General features: G+C 49.2%; 1 protein-coding gene across 3 annotated transcripts in view; it reads right to left on the bottom strand.

The window, feature by feature from the left end:
- The window catches only part of FAT2 (FAT atypical cadherin 2), a 68,423-nt gene that overhangs the window by 18,474 nt on the left and 35,779 nt on the right, over positions 1-14,170 (bottom strand). For all 3 annotated transcript variants that reach the window (XM_068161995.1, XM_068162011.1, XM_068162003.1), the window contains exons 10-14: positions 9,191-13,243; positions 5,778-5,974; positions 4,959-5,112; positions 3,125-3,358; positions 1,643-2,032 (exon numbers count right to left, since the gene is read on the bottom strand). In XM_068161995.1, the coding sequence (XP_068018096.1) occupies positions 1,643-2,032; positions 3,125-3,358; positions 4,959-5,112; positions 5,778-5,974; positions 9,191-13,243 (5,028 nt within the window). The remainder of the gene's footprint in view (positions 1-1,642; positions 2,033-3,124; positions 3,359-4,958; positions 5,113-5,777; positions 5,975-9,190; positions 13,244-14,170) is intronic.

Genomic DNA, 14,170 nt, shown 5'->3' with positions numbered 1-14,170 from the left:
AGGAAAACAGAAGAGGAGATGGGGACAGAATGTGACTGTGTACTTCAATGCTTTCCTGGGTTCAGCACTGAAACTGCCATGGAAATGACATTGTTCTGTATCTGTCACTGTCCCTGGAGGTGTTCAAGAGGGGACTGGACAGGGCACTTTGTGCCATGGTCTAGTAGTCATGAGGTCTTGGGTGACAGGTTGGACTTGATGATCTGTGAGGTCTTTTCCAACTTTGTTGATTCTATGATTCTAAGTTGTACAAACTAACAAGAAGATTGCCATGGAAAATTTGGGAGAATTTTCCCCTCAGAGAAGCTGAGTGAGACACCCTGGGTGAGAATGTTACAGCTAAGGGCAGAAGGCCACTGATGATGCAGCCAGGGGTTTATTTCAGGGAGTTAACATTGGCCTTCAGATAAGGAATCTTATCAGATTGCTGTGCAAACAGAGCAGTGCTTTATTTGGCTAGTAAACCTGGCTCAGCACCTGCTCAGGATTATCTACACTCGGTGAGTGCTGCCTAACAAAGGTGCCTGTTACCCTGGGCTTGCAGGTTCCTTGTGGGGTCAGGATGGAGAGACTTTTTAAATTAAACCTCCTTCTCCTGCATTTTGAAGTGAACAAAAAAAAAAGTCCTCATCTTGTTCTCCAGGTATTCCTTATTCCCATGAACCTGTTTCAGGTCCCAGATATATAACAGGAGTCTTCCCATTAATTGCAGTAGGATTTGGACCACTCCTTGAGTGTCTTGGTTGGCAAACTTTAGGGTAGAAGAGAAGACTCTAATCCCTCTCCTTGTACTGGCTGAAGACAGATTTGGATCACTCCTTGAGTGACTTGGTTGGCAAAATTTAGGGTAGAAGAGAATCATAGAATCAATAAGGTTGGAAAAGACCTCAAAGATCATCAAGTCCAACCTGTCACCCAACACCTCATGGCTACTAAACCATGGCACCAAGTGCCACGTCCAAGCCCTTTTTGAACACCTCCAGGGATGGTGACTCCACCACCTCCCTGGGCAGCACATTCCAATGGCCAGTTACTCTCTCTGTGAAGAACTTTCTCCTCACCTCCAGCCTAAACCTCCCCTGGCACAGCTTGAGTCTGTGTCCTCTTGTTCTGGTGCTGATTGCCTGGGAGAAGAGACCAACCCCCATCTAGCTACAACCTCCCTTCAGATAGTTGTAGACAGCAATGATGTTCCATGTATTTTAGATCCATACCAACACCTGCACAGTCATCAGAGGGAGCCACTGACTATTTCAGGGAGCTAGCACCAAGTCCCCTGGCCAGGCTGTACTCCACTGCCTGGGACCCCCAAATGGCACAGCACTGGAAATGACCTACTCCCTCTCCTTGTGCTGGCTAAAGACAGGGCAGAGAGGAAGTGTAGGCCAAATCACAGTATCACAGTATAACTAAGGTTGGAAGAGACCTCGAGGATCATCGAGTCCAACCTATCACCACAGACGTCATGACTAGACCATGGCACCAAGTGCCACATCCAATCCCCTCTTGAACACCTCCAGGGACGGTGACTCCACCGCCTCCCTGGGCAGCACATTCCAATGGCGAACCAGAAGTGGAGAAGCAGAGAGGATGCCTTTGTTGTTGGGTCACCCTGGAGCTTTTGGGCATGAGGTTGCCTTACCTGTGTTTGAGTTGAGCTGAAATTTCCCATGGTCGTTGCCGTTGACAATTTCATACTTGATCTCTGTGTTTTCTGCGTTGTCCCTTGTCAGGGCTGACAAGTTGAGGACTTCTGTGCCCACAGCCACGTCTTCTTTTACCATGGCCACATACTCAGGGGCCAAGAAAACAGGCAGGTACTCATTCAGATCCACAACAGAGACAGTGACGGTGCCAAGAGCGGAGAGGGGCTGCGGGGTGCCCCGGTCGGTGGCGCAGACCGTCAGCTCAAACGCTGAGTGCTGGGAATCCTTCAGAGGCTTTTCCAGACGGATCACCCCCGTGGTTTCCTCAATTGAGAAGTGTCCATTGGCAGAGTCAGGCAGAGAATAGACCACCTCAGCGTTGAGACCTGGAAGGATAAGGGACAGCATGAATTCGCTGGCAGGAGTGCTGCTGGTTGTGTTTATTTGTGTGTTTCTACTCTGTTAGGACTCTGTGTGCTCAATGACCTTAAATTGCTAGGGGAAATGGAGGCTATGGGAACATCAAATGTACCCAGGGAGGTGGTGGAAGCCTCATCCCTGGAGGTTTTTAAGGCCAGGCTGGATGTGGCTCTGAGCAACCTGATGTAGCATGAGGTGTCCCTGTCCATGGCGGGGGGTGGGGGTTGGGGGGGGGTTGGAACTGGCTGATCCTTGAGGTCCTTTCCAACCCCAACAACTCTATGATTCTCTGTAGGTTCTGACACCCAGCCACCCTCACCATCATCCCTCAGTATGACCTGTCTGTATTTACTGCTGATTCCCATTTTTAATTCCCTTGTTTCCAAACACAATTTCCCTTCGTGTCTGCTTCCAAAGCAGACAAATATCATCTTGCTTCTCTGTCATTGTAAATCCAGTCTTTGCTGGAGAGGTTTATTGAAAGCTCCTTTCTTAGGACTATTTCTTATGTTTCTGAGAATCTTTTGTGTCTTCAGAAGGACCTCTCCAACCATATTGCCTACCCCATCCAGATCCTTTATTATGCTCATTCTGTTTCCATCTTTGGTAAAGTTGCTGTCCAGTTTGTGTCCCAGTTACAGTTCCTGAGTATGTCCTCAAAGCCTGACTTTGCATGTTTCTACAGATACTGCACTTCCTACAGGTCCCAAAACTGCTGATGCCTGCTGGCCGCAGGATGTTAGGGGTTGGAAGGGACCTCTGAAGCAGATCGAGTCCAAACCCCCTGCCAGAGCAGGACCACAGAGTCTAGCACAGGTTGCACAGGAACTCATTCATCTGGATCTTGAAAGTCTCCAGAGGAGGAGACTCCACAACCTCTCTGGGGAGCCTGTTCCAGTGCTCTGTGACCCCCACAGTGAAGAAGTTCCTCCTCATGCCATCGATCAGCTCCAGTCCCAATCACCTATGCCCATTGCTGTCACCCTTTCTTAGGTTTCAAGGGTTTCTGTTTGGGATGAAAGATGAACTCTACCAAAAAAAAGCCCATTCTGTCTCACCTTCATCGAGGTCCCTGGCAGCCACCACGGCAATGGGTGTCTTTGTGGTGGTGTTGTCAAAAACGGCCACGGCGCAGTGGCTGGGGAAGAATCTTGGCGCGTTGTCGTTGGTGTCCTCTATGGTGAGTGTGATATCTGCCTGGCAGGATCGGCCTCCCCCGTCAGTTGCTTTGGCAACAAGGTGGTACACAGGCTTCTGCTCACGGTCGAGAGGTGCAAAGGTGGTCAGCTCCCCTGTTGGGAAGAACAGGAGATGGTTTTGCCTCCCACAGCTGTGTTTGGTTCTTTGTCCACTGTGTCCAATTCTGGGCCCCACAGTTTAGGAAAGATGTTGAGTTGCTGGAAGGTGTCCAGAGAAGGGCAACAAAGCTGGGGAGGGGTTTGGAGCACAGATCTGTGAGGAGAGGCTGAGGGAGCTGGGGTTGCTTAGCCTGGAGAAGAGGAGGCTCAGGGGAGACCTTCTTGCTGTCTACAACTACCTGAAGGGAGGTTGTAGCCAGGTGGGGGTTGGGTTCTTCTCCCAGGCAACCAGATAATTAGAATAAAATGGAATTAACCAGGTTGGAAAAGACCTTTGAGATCATCAAGTCCAACCTATCACCCAACATCATCTAATAACCAAACCATGGCACCAAGTGCCTCATCCAGTCTCTCTGTAAACACTTCCAGTGATGGTGACTCCACCACCTCCATTCCAATGGCCAATCTCTCTTTCTGTGAAGAACTTCTTCCTGACATCCAGCCTAAACCTCCCCTGGTGCAGTTTGAGGCTGTGTCCTCTTGTTCTGGTGGATGTTAGGAAGAAATTCTTCATGGAAAGAGTGATTTGCCATTGGGATGTGCTGCCCAGGGGGGTGGTGGAGTCACCATCACTGGAAGTGTTTAAGAAGAGGCTGGATGAGGCACTTGGTGCCGTGGTTTAGTTGATTAGATGGTGGTTCGGTTCGGTTCTATTCTATTCTATTCTATTCTATTCTATTCTATTCTATTCTATTCTATTCTATTCTATTCTATTCTATTCTATTCTATTCTATTCTATTCTATTCTATTCTATTCTATTCTATTCTATTCTATTCTATTCTATTCTATTCTATTCTATTCTATTCTATTCTATTCTATTCTATTCTCTGCAGCCACAGCCCAGGAGAGCTCAGAAAGGTTCAAGCGTGAACCTTCCTGGCTGAACCGTGGGAGGCAACAGCCTGAGTCTGAGCAGTGTTTGTAATCCAGCTAATAGTGGTGATGTGTCCACACCACATTGCTTGGGGCTATTCTCGGATCGCTGCCAGCCAGTGCCCTGGCAGGGCTTAGCATGGGGAGCCCTGAAGTCGGGCTGCATTTCATGCAAGGGCTGGCGTCATGGGATAAATGTGCTCATGAATAAATTGTACTTCTAAATGCCTTTGCAAACCTTGCTGCACTAAGCTTTCTGCAGTGTAACAAACCTCAAGTGATCTCTGGAGCGATCAGCATGGTCACTGGCAAGCACACTGCCCAACACCTGATCTTTTTTAGGGCTTAGAACTCGACTCTCTGTCTCAAGCCAAAATTCTTGCTGATCTCTCTCTCCTCTTTGAGATCTGGCTCTGGGCTATAGTGTTTGCCCTACCTTTGAGCAACGTGAATGCCAACAGGAAGGGGCAGAGCTTGCTCTCCTCTACACCCCAATGCCATGAACCTGTTTGCCATTCCATTCCCTCCTGGCTTGGGAGTGCTGGAATGAATTGCCCTTTTGTTTGCTCGAGAGAAGGTAGGTGTTGAACTGTGCCGGGGCTGGCATTTCTCAGGAGAAGGTGAGGAAGAGGATAAGGGCATCCCACTGCCCAGCTCTCACCTGTGTGTGGACCCAGCCTGAACTCCTCTGCTCCAGGCCCGTGGAGGCTGTAGGTGATCTGGGCGTTGCTGCCCACGTCAGGGTCGGTTGCTGAGACTTTCAAAATGAAAAGGCCTGGCGCAGCGTCTTCAGAGACTCTCCCAGTGTAGAATATCTGGCGAGGACAGAAGGTGCCATTGGCATCTGAGCTGGCTCCGAAACGCCTTCCTCCCTTGTCGGGGAGGAAGGGACTAGCAGAGGCTTCACAGAGGAGGATCAACCTTGCGGTTTATAGGGGAACACAACGTGCGTCACATTGCCGGCTGCTGGGGTGTGGACCGGGGCCAGTGAGCTCATTTCACACAAGCCTTTGAATCTCCTTTGGGAAGCAACCACCACTGCTCTTTCTCACCATGGGTAATGTCCATACCAGCGATCGGTTCTCTCCAGTAAAAACCTCCCGATGGGAATCTCTCATCTTAGCAGGATATAAACCTCGGTAATTTACATGCCCCTACCCAGGAGGCTTCCTGGCATTGTTTATCTCCAAAAATTATCCTTCATAATGCTTAGGCACTCACTTACTGCTGGCAAACATGCTTGGAGGCTAGATTTAATGTTCTTGCTTGACATGCAGCTTAATTAAAGTTGCTAAGCATAATCAAAGCAATAGGATCGTGTGAGAAGAATTACGACAAGCCAAACCCTCTTAACACGCTCTTTCTGCTCTTTTTGCCTTGCTGTTGTGTTCTCTCCTTCCCAGCTGCTCCCCTCATGCCCTCTGTGTCCCAGGACAGATGTTTTGCTTGACCACAGTGTGCACCAGGACAGATGTCTTACCTGACCACACTCGGGGCTGTTATCATTGATGTCCAGAACAAAAATTTCCACTTCAGTGGTAGCCTGAAACTTCCCATCAGAAGCCATAACCTTGAGGAGATATTTCTCAGTGTCTTCTCTGTCCAGAGGCTTCTTGGAAGAAATTGTCCATTCACCTTCAACTTGGTTAACTGTGAACTGTCCCAGAACATCTCCTTCTAGAAGGGGTGAGGAGATAAGGAGAGCAAAGGCATTTAGTGAGCGCTGGCGATCAGAAGACAGAAGGGAAGGGGAGAGAGAGGTGTGTTGACTTCCAGTCCCTGAGGAGAGCTGCAGGACTTGCAGTGGTGATGCAGACAGGCCACTGGTGTTGCATCAGGCAGGTGAGGAGCATTTGCTCTGCCTCACTGCACAGCTGAGAACTACCCTGCCTGCTTCTCTATGCACTGTCTGCATATTCCACTGGAAGGAGGAAACAACAACTGCCTGCAAAACCATCTCGGTAATGTTCTGCAGACATACATATTCATTGCCTCAAACCCCACATTGTCTCACCTTCCTCAAGTGTGTCAGCCTTTCTTGGTGCCTGTTTCTAAAGGGCTTTGAGAGCTGCAAATACCCTGCAGACATTGGTTGGATCTTACTTTCACATGTACAGTTGTACTTCCTTCTAACCCAGGGGTGTATTTAAGGTATAGCTGCACTTTTCTGGGGGATACATTTTGATTCTGCAAGAGCCAGATGGTGAGACACAGGTAAATTTCAGGCTAAGCAGGCTCCCAGGTCCACCAAATTCATGCTGCTGCTGTTACATAAAGCAGGTTTTAAATGAGGAGGGTGCTGCCCCTGGAGAATCTTTCTCTTCTGGCAAGGAGCTGGTGTCCTCTGCTGAACCCATGGCATCAGGAGGACAGAGGGAGCACATCAGGTAGCCAGGAGGCTTGTTCTGTTAGACTCTGACAGACCACACACACCTCAGCAAATCAGTCTCTTTTTGTTTTCATTTGTACTACAGCGATGAGGCTGTGAATCTGGAGGCACAATGAGACCTCTAGAGCCCTTCTTCTAACTCTGAGAGATTCCAGCCTGTGCTCAGATTTAGTTTCTATGTGTCTGAAATCAGTGTGAAGCTCAGCTCTGTGTTCAGCTCCTCCTTTCTTTGGGTTCAGTGCTGGGCTGCAGCTGTGTTTTCATGTTCCTGGATAGAGTCTGTTGTGTGCTTCTAAGTCTGTAGTAGAGAGAGCATATGGTGTTTGCCACTAATGCTAGTGTGCATTCTCTCAGGTTTAAAGCAGCTGGAAGTTACTACTATGTTTAAGATGGCAGAAATGTAAAGACATAAAGGGGCTGAACATTTCCTCCCAAAGGCTTGCCATAAGCCCACTGGAAGTACCAACATTCCTCCCCTCTTTTGGATGCTTACAACAAGAGATAACAGGCTGCAGCATGATCTGCCTAAATGTTTTGACCCTGAAGGGTCCTCACTTGAGTTCAAACAAGCATTTTAATTTGAAGTATCTGTTCCAGGCCTGAGAAAGACATTTTGGGGGTCAGAAGGTGCCATAAACCCAAGCTTCTGGTTGTGTAAATGCACAACAAACATTCTAGTGTGACTGTTTAGCTGGTTTGCAGCACTGGTTAATTTCACTTGGCACAGATCATCTGTCAGAGATGCAAGAGTCATCTTTAGTGCTTCTTGTTAGCCAAAACCCTCAGCAGGACTGACACAATGGTCCAAATATAGAATCATAGAATCAACAAGGCTGGAAAAGACCTCAAAGATCATCAAGTCCAACCTGTCACCCAAGACCTCATGACTACTAGACCATGGCACCACGTGCCACGTCCAATCCTCTCTTGAATACCTCCAGGGATGGTGACTCCACCACTTCCCTGGGCAGCACATTCCAATGGCTAACAACTCTCTCAGTGAAGAACTTTCTCCACCAGTCTGCAGCCTTGTGAAGTCTACTAGTTTGTTGTGGCTTCATAGGGGACACATTTAACTCCAGAAAGCTGCACACATCCTATGTGCATGCACAGAGTCATTAAAAACTCCAGGCAGGCTGCACACAGGGGAGATGTGGAAGCCCTCTGCACTGTGTGCAGGAGAAAAAGCTGGGCCAAAGAACTTAAATACAGATCACAGTATCTGTGTGAGGAAAAAACCTTCCCTCTTGCTGTGCCACTGCTTCTGTCCTCCCAACAGGAAAGAAAAATGGCACTGTCTTAATTATTCCTCTGCTAAGGAAGTGTAGAGAAATATCTCTACAGCACAGAGGAATTATTTGTATTTTCTTTCTTTATTTTCTAATTAATAGGATGGTTCAGTGGTGAGAGAGTTATTATAGTGATAATTCCACCCACTGCTGTCAGTTACTAGAGAGTTTCGGATACCCCAGCCTCCTTGCACCCGATTCTGGGCTCTCCAGTTCAGGAGGGACAGGGATCTACTGGAGAGAGTCCAAGGGAGGGTTACAAGGATGCTCAAAGCACTGCAGCACTGCCTGATGAGGACAGGCTGAGAGCCCTGGGGCTGTTCAGTCTGGAGAGGAAAAGACTGAGAGAGGATCTAATAAGTATATATAAATATCTGAGGGCTGGGGGTCAGGAAGGAAGGGACAGGGACAGCCTCTGCTCACTTGTGCCCTGTAATAGGACAAGGGGCAATGGATGCAAACTACAGCACAGGAGGTTCCACCTCAACATGAGGAGGAACTTCTGCACTGTGAGGGTCACAGAGCACTGGAACAGGATCCCCAGAGGGGTTGTGGAGTCTCCTTCTCTGGAGACTTTTAAGCCCTGTCTAGATGTGTTCCTGTGAGACCTGTGCTGTATTCTATGGTCCTGCTCTGGCAAGGAGGTTGGACTCAAGGATCTCCAGAGGTCCCTTCCAATCCCTGACATCCTGTGAGCCTGTGGTTTAACTAAAGAGTTCATCTCATGACAGAGCTTGGGCTTCATCTCCTGCTTCTGTTAGAACTGTTAGGGTAATTCTATTCCTGTGTTAACATTCTGTAAGACAAGGTATCAGGCCAGAAGCTGAGATAGAATAGAATAGAATAGGACAGGACCAGATTGGAAGATACTTTTGAGGTAATTGAGTTCAACCTATCATCCAGCACCATCTAATCAACTAAACCATGGCATGAAGCACCCCATCAAGTCTGCTAAACACCTCCAGTGATGGCGACTCCACTACCTCCATGGGCAGCACATCCAATGGCCAATCTCTCTTTCTAGGAAGAACTTTCTCCTCACCTCCAGCCTAAACCTCCCCTGGCACAGCTTGAGGCTGTGTCCTCCTGTTGTGGTGCTGGTTGCCTGGGAGAAGAGACCACCCCCCACCTGTCTACAACCTCCCTTCAGGTAGTTGTAGATGACATTGTGTCATCCACCACTCACTGAAGAGTTAAAGTCAGGAAGAAGCTCACCAGTTATGTAGCAGGTGACCCGCCGGTTCTGCTCTGAGATGTCTGCGTCGATGGTGCTCAGGGTGACAACTACCTGCCCTGGCTCTGCATTCTCAATTACCGACCCTTTGTAGAAATCTGAGGTGAACTGTGGAGCGTTGTCATTTTCATCAGAGACAGTGACCTCCACCAGGGTTTGGGAGGAGAGCTGCACTTTCCTGCCATGGTCGGTAGCCACCACATAAAACCGGTAGGTCTCCTGGTCCTCACAGTCCAGCTCTTTCAGCGTGGTGATCCACCCACTCTCACCGTCAATGGTGAAGAGACCTCGGAGGTTGCCAGATTCTGCTTCCAGGCTGTAGGTCACCTGCCCATCGCTTCCCATGTCCTGGTCGTTAGCTGTCACTTGGATGACTGTGGTTCCTGAGGGCATGTTCTCCATGACAAAAGCTTTGTAGGGGTCTGCCTCAAAAACAGGTCTGTTGTCGTTGACGTCTTGCACTTGAATGTTTACAGAGACCAGAGAGACCAGCTCAGTCTCCTGGTGAGAGCAGAGAGCCATCACATCAATCTGGTACCACTTGGTGGTCTCGTGATCCATAGCCTTTTTGATTTTCAAAGCCCCTGTCTGTTCATCCAGTGTGAACACCTCATCCTTGTTGCTTTCTGTAGTGGTTCCCTTCACTAGGCTGTATATGATGGGGTCCTCTGCAAAAGCCTTGACCGACCCTATTTCTGATCCCTCTGGAAGATCCTCAGATGCAGAAAACGTATAAAGGGGCTCAGAAAACCTTGGCAGCGTCACCTCCCTGGGGACAATCTGCAGATTCACTGGGACAAAGGAGTTCCAGTGAGGAGGTCTGCCATCTTCAGCCTTCACCTTAAAGTTAAAGGCTCTGTTTTCTAAGCCGATGAGGCTCTCCTTGACCTTAACAACCCCAGTGGCAGCGTTGATCTCCACGAGGTCCTCTGCTACATCTTCCACAGAGTCAACAGAGTAGATGACATCCGCATTTGCACCTTCATCAGCATCATAAGCCATCACCTGGATGACAGGGGAGCCTTTGCTCACGTTGGACTGGATGGAGAGCGTGTATTCAGAGGCTTTGAACAGAGGGGGGTTGTCATTCTCATCCGTGAGGATTATCTTGACGGTGCAGAAGGCCACCTTCCCACCCCCATCCTTGGCCATGACTTTGATGGCGATGACTCTCTCTGTGGAATTTTCCCTGTCCAGTTTTTGCAGGGTGGCGATGTGACCTTTGCTGTCTATGGAGAACTTCTCGTGGGCGAGCTTGTTTATGATGGTGTAGTCTACGGTGCCATAGGGGCCCCCGTCGGGGTCTATCGCCAGGAGCTCGATCACTTTGGTGCCTATCTCGGCGTTCTCCGCCAGCTCTGCCTCGTACAGGTTCTGCTGGAAAGAGGGGCTGTGCTTGTTGGCGTTGGTGGTGTTGATGTACACGGGCACCGTGCTCTTGAACACCCCATCCGAAGCAGAGACTCGGAGGTGGTAAGAGGCCTCCAAGTCCTTTCTGCAGCGGTTGAACATGGAGATGATTCCAGAAGTGCTGTTGATGGTGAAGTGCCGGTTGTCGTTGCCCGAGAGGATGACGTACTCCAGGCGGGCAGTGTCCCCGCTGTCGGGGTCCAGGGCCTGCACTTTGATCACGATGTGCCCGCACGTGGCCATTTCGCTTACCTTGGCTTCGTACTGGAGCTGGCTGAACTCGGGGGGGTTGTCGTTGATGTCTGTCACATCCACAAGCACCAGGGCGTCGCTGCTGAGGGGGGGCACCCCGTGATCCACGGCTCTCACTTTCATGCGAAACTGTTGATGCTTTTCGTAGTCCAGTGCCTGAGCCGTTGTTATTTGCCCTGTGCTGGCATCAATGTTAAAGAACTTGGCAGCGTCCGAACCGTCGTCCAAGATCTGGTAGGAGACCGCTTTGTTTCTGCCTGAATCCTTATCAGAAGCAAAGAGCTGGACAACAGGGGTGTGGGCTGGCAAACTCTCTGAGACAGAGGCTGTGTAGATCATCTCAGAAAATACAGGGGGGTTGTCATTGACATCCTCTACCTCCACCTCTACTCTGGCTTCTGAAAAGGATCCCAATGCTGTGTCTGTGGCTCTGACAGTGAAGGCATGTTTTGTCTCTAGCTCATAGTCCAGCTGACCTGTCACAGTCAGGACTCCAGTCTTGAAGTCGGTGCTGAACAGTTTCAGGGAGTCCTCTTCCACAATGTTGTAGATGAGGCGCAAGCCTTCGGGGCTGCGTGCCTGGATGTGGAGGACGGAGGTGTACAGGGGGATGTTTTCTGGCACCTTCACTCGGTAGTACAGACTTTGGAACAGAGGGTTGGATTTGTTCCTCACACTGATCACGACCTCCTCTTCAGCACGGAGGGGAGGGTGGCCTTTGTCCTGGGCAACGACTCGCAGGTTGTACTTATTTAAAGCTTGGTAATCAAGAGGCTTCTTCAGTGAGATGTCTCCTAGGTAGGGGTCAATGAAAAAGTATTTGTAGTCCTCTGCAAAGGAGTAGGTGATGGCTCCGTTATCCCCAACGTCTTTGTCTGTTGCCGACACCTGGAAGAGCACATCCCCCGGCTCTGTGCCGTCCTGCACCGAGGTGTAATACGGCAGGTTCTCAAACTCTGGGGGATTGTCGTTGACATCCTCTACAAAGACCTTGACTGTGGCTTGGGACACTCTTGGTGGTTTCCTGTTGTCCTTCACTTCCACAGCTACCTCGTGCGTGTCTTGTGCTTCGCGGTCAAATTTCACCCCCTTGGTCTGGAGCACTCCAGAGGCCTGGATCATTTTGAATCTTTCCTTCCCATTCAGAAGTGAATAGAAAAGTGGTTCGTTGAGCTGATGGCCCTTGACTCCAAGGATGGTGAGAGTCTTCTCATCAGTGGAGTTCTCCATCACAGTTGCTGTGTAAACATCTTGATCAAACTTTAAGCCAGCGCCTTGTGCTTGAGTTAAATTTAGCCTAACCAGAGCAGTACTTTTGTATAAGCCATCACCAGCTCTGACCACGAGCTCACGATGGCTTCCCAGGCCAGTGGTGTTAAGAATGGAGATGAGACCTGTGAGTGGATTAATATAGAAAGCATTATCAGTGTTCCCTTCCACAATGCTGTAGGTCACCTCTGAATCTGCATCTTTGGCCTGCACAGACAAAAGCTCCATCCCTGGGTGGGCAGGCAGCAAGACAGAAAGCTCATAAGTGTCTTTGAGAAAGACTGGAGGCGAATCATTCACATCTTTAACGTGGATTGTGACCTTGGCTGGCTTGGATGCAAACAAGCTGGGACTTCCACTGTCGTGCACATGTACACTGAAGTGAAAAACCGGGGTGAGCTCATAATCTATGTCAGCACGACTGGTCAATGTCCCTGTGCTGGGATCCACAGTGAAATATTTCAGTGCCTCTGGTTCCAAAATCTCATAGACCAGCAGGGCGTTGGAGTCCTGATCAGCATCTGTTGCATGGGTCACGAGAGGAGAGTTGCTTTCATCCAGAACCATGCTTTGTGGTGGAGCATTCTCCATGATCCAGCCAACAAAGGAAGGCTTGAGGAAGATGGGAGCGTTGTCATTCTCATCTATGACATAGACCAGCACCACCGTGTCCATAAATGCTCCAGCCATGGTGGTGCCACGGACTTTCAACTGGTAGAAAGATACCTGCTCAAAATCTAGGCTCTTCTGAGTGGAAATAAGGCCTGACTGATAGTTCATGGAGAAGACTCCGTCTCCATTTCCGTCTTTTATCTCATAGCTGACTGGTGACAAGCTGGTGGCTGCAACCTGGATCAAAGGAGAGCCCACAGCTGTGGACTCACTGATCTCTGTGATGTACTCAGCCTCTGGAAACCTCGGAGGGGTTCGATCAGAGGCTCTAATGCGGATGTGAACTGTAGCAGAGTCCTTAAGCTGGGGGAACCCTTGATCTTCTGCCTTTACAATCAGAGTAAATCTCTCTTGCCTGGCTGGGTCCAGTTTCTGGGCAACGGTGATAATTCCAGAGTATGGGTCGATGTTAAAGAAACCTTCCCCATTACCTGCAAGGAGAGAAGTTACAAAGTGAAGAATGCAGACACCCTGTTGGGTTTGGTGTTAGAATCATAGAATCAATAAGGTTGGAAGAGACTTCAAAGATCACCAAGTCCAACCTGTCACCCAACACCTCCTGACTACTAAACCATGGCACCAAGTGCCACGTCCAATCCCCTCTTGAACACCTCCTGGGATGGTGACTCCACCACCTCCCTGGGCAGCACATTCCAATGGCCAATAACTCTTTCTGTGAAGAACCTTCTCCTCCTCACCTCCAGCCTAAACCTCCCCTGGTGCAGCTTGAGACTGTGTCCTCTTGTTCTGGTGCTGGTTCCTTAGGAGAAAAGACCAACTCCCTCCTGGCTACAACCTCCTTTCAGGTAGTTGTAGAGAGCAATAAGGTCTCCCCTGAGCCTCCTCTTCTCCAGGCTAAGCAACCCCAGCTCCCTCAGCCTCTCCTCACAGGGCTGTGCTCGAGGCCTCTCCCTAGCTTTGTTGCCCTTTTCTGGACACATTCAAGAACCTCAATGTCCTCCTTAAACTGAGGGGCCCAGAACTGCACACAGTTTTCCTGCACCTCTTTTCCATAGGTGTTCCTGATTTCAGACCTAATGAACACATCTATTTATTTATTATTCTTTTGTTCCCCACCGGGAGACAACAATCTTCATTAGTTTCTAAACTGTTTTCACCCTAAGAACAATGAACCCATTGAGATCTATGAGCCAGCTTTGAAATCAATCAAAATGTAAAACAGGGATAAATGCCCTTCTAATTTGAGCATATTTAGTGGTGGCAGAGCATGTGCTCGAAGCTTTTGCCTCGTGTGCAGAACATGGTAACACAGTCTCTACCAGTTCCTTCAAGCCCTGTCATGCTTATAATTACCAATACTTCAGAAGCAATTAAATTCCTCAGTCCTTGATCTAAAT

This window comes from Melanerpes formicivorus, unplaced genomic scaffold, assembly GCF_026170545.1.
Source record: "Melanerpes formicivorus ecotype bairdi unplaced genomic scaffold, bMelFor1.0.p_v2 SCAF_2, whole genome shotgun sequence".
Lineage (NCBI taxonomy): Eukaryota > Metazoa > Chordata > Aves > Piciformes > Picidae > Melanerpes > Melanerpes formicivorus.
This window is presented reverse-complemented; position numbering and strand designations above follow the sequence as displayed.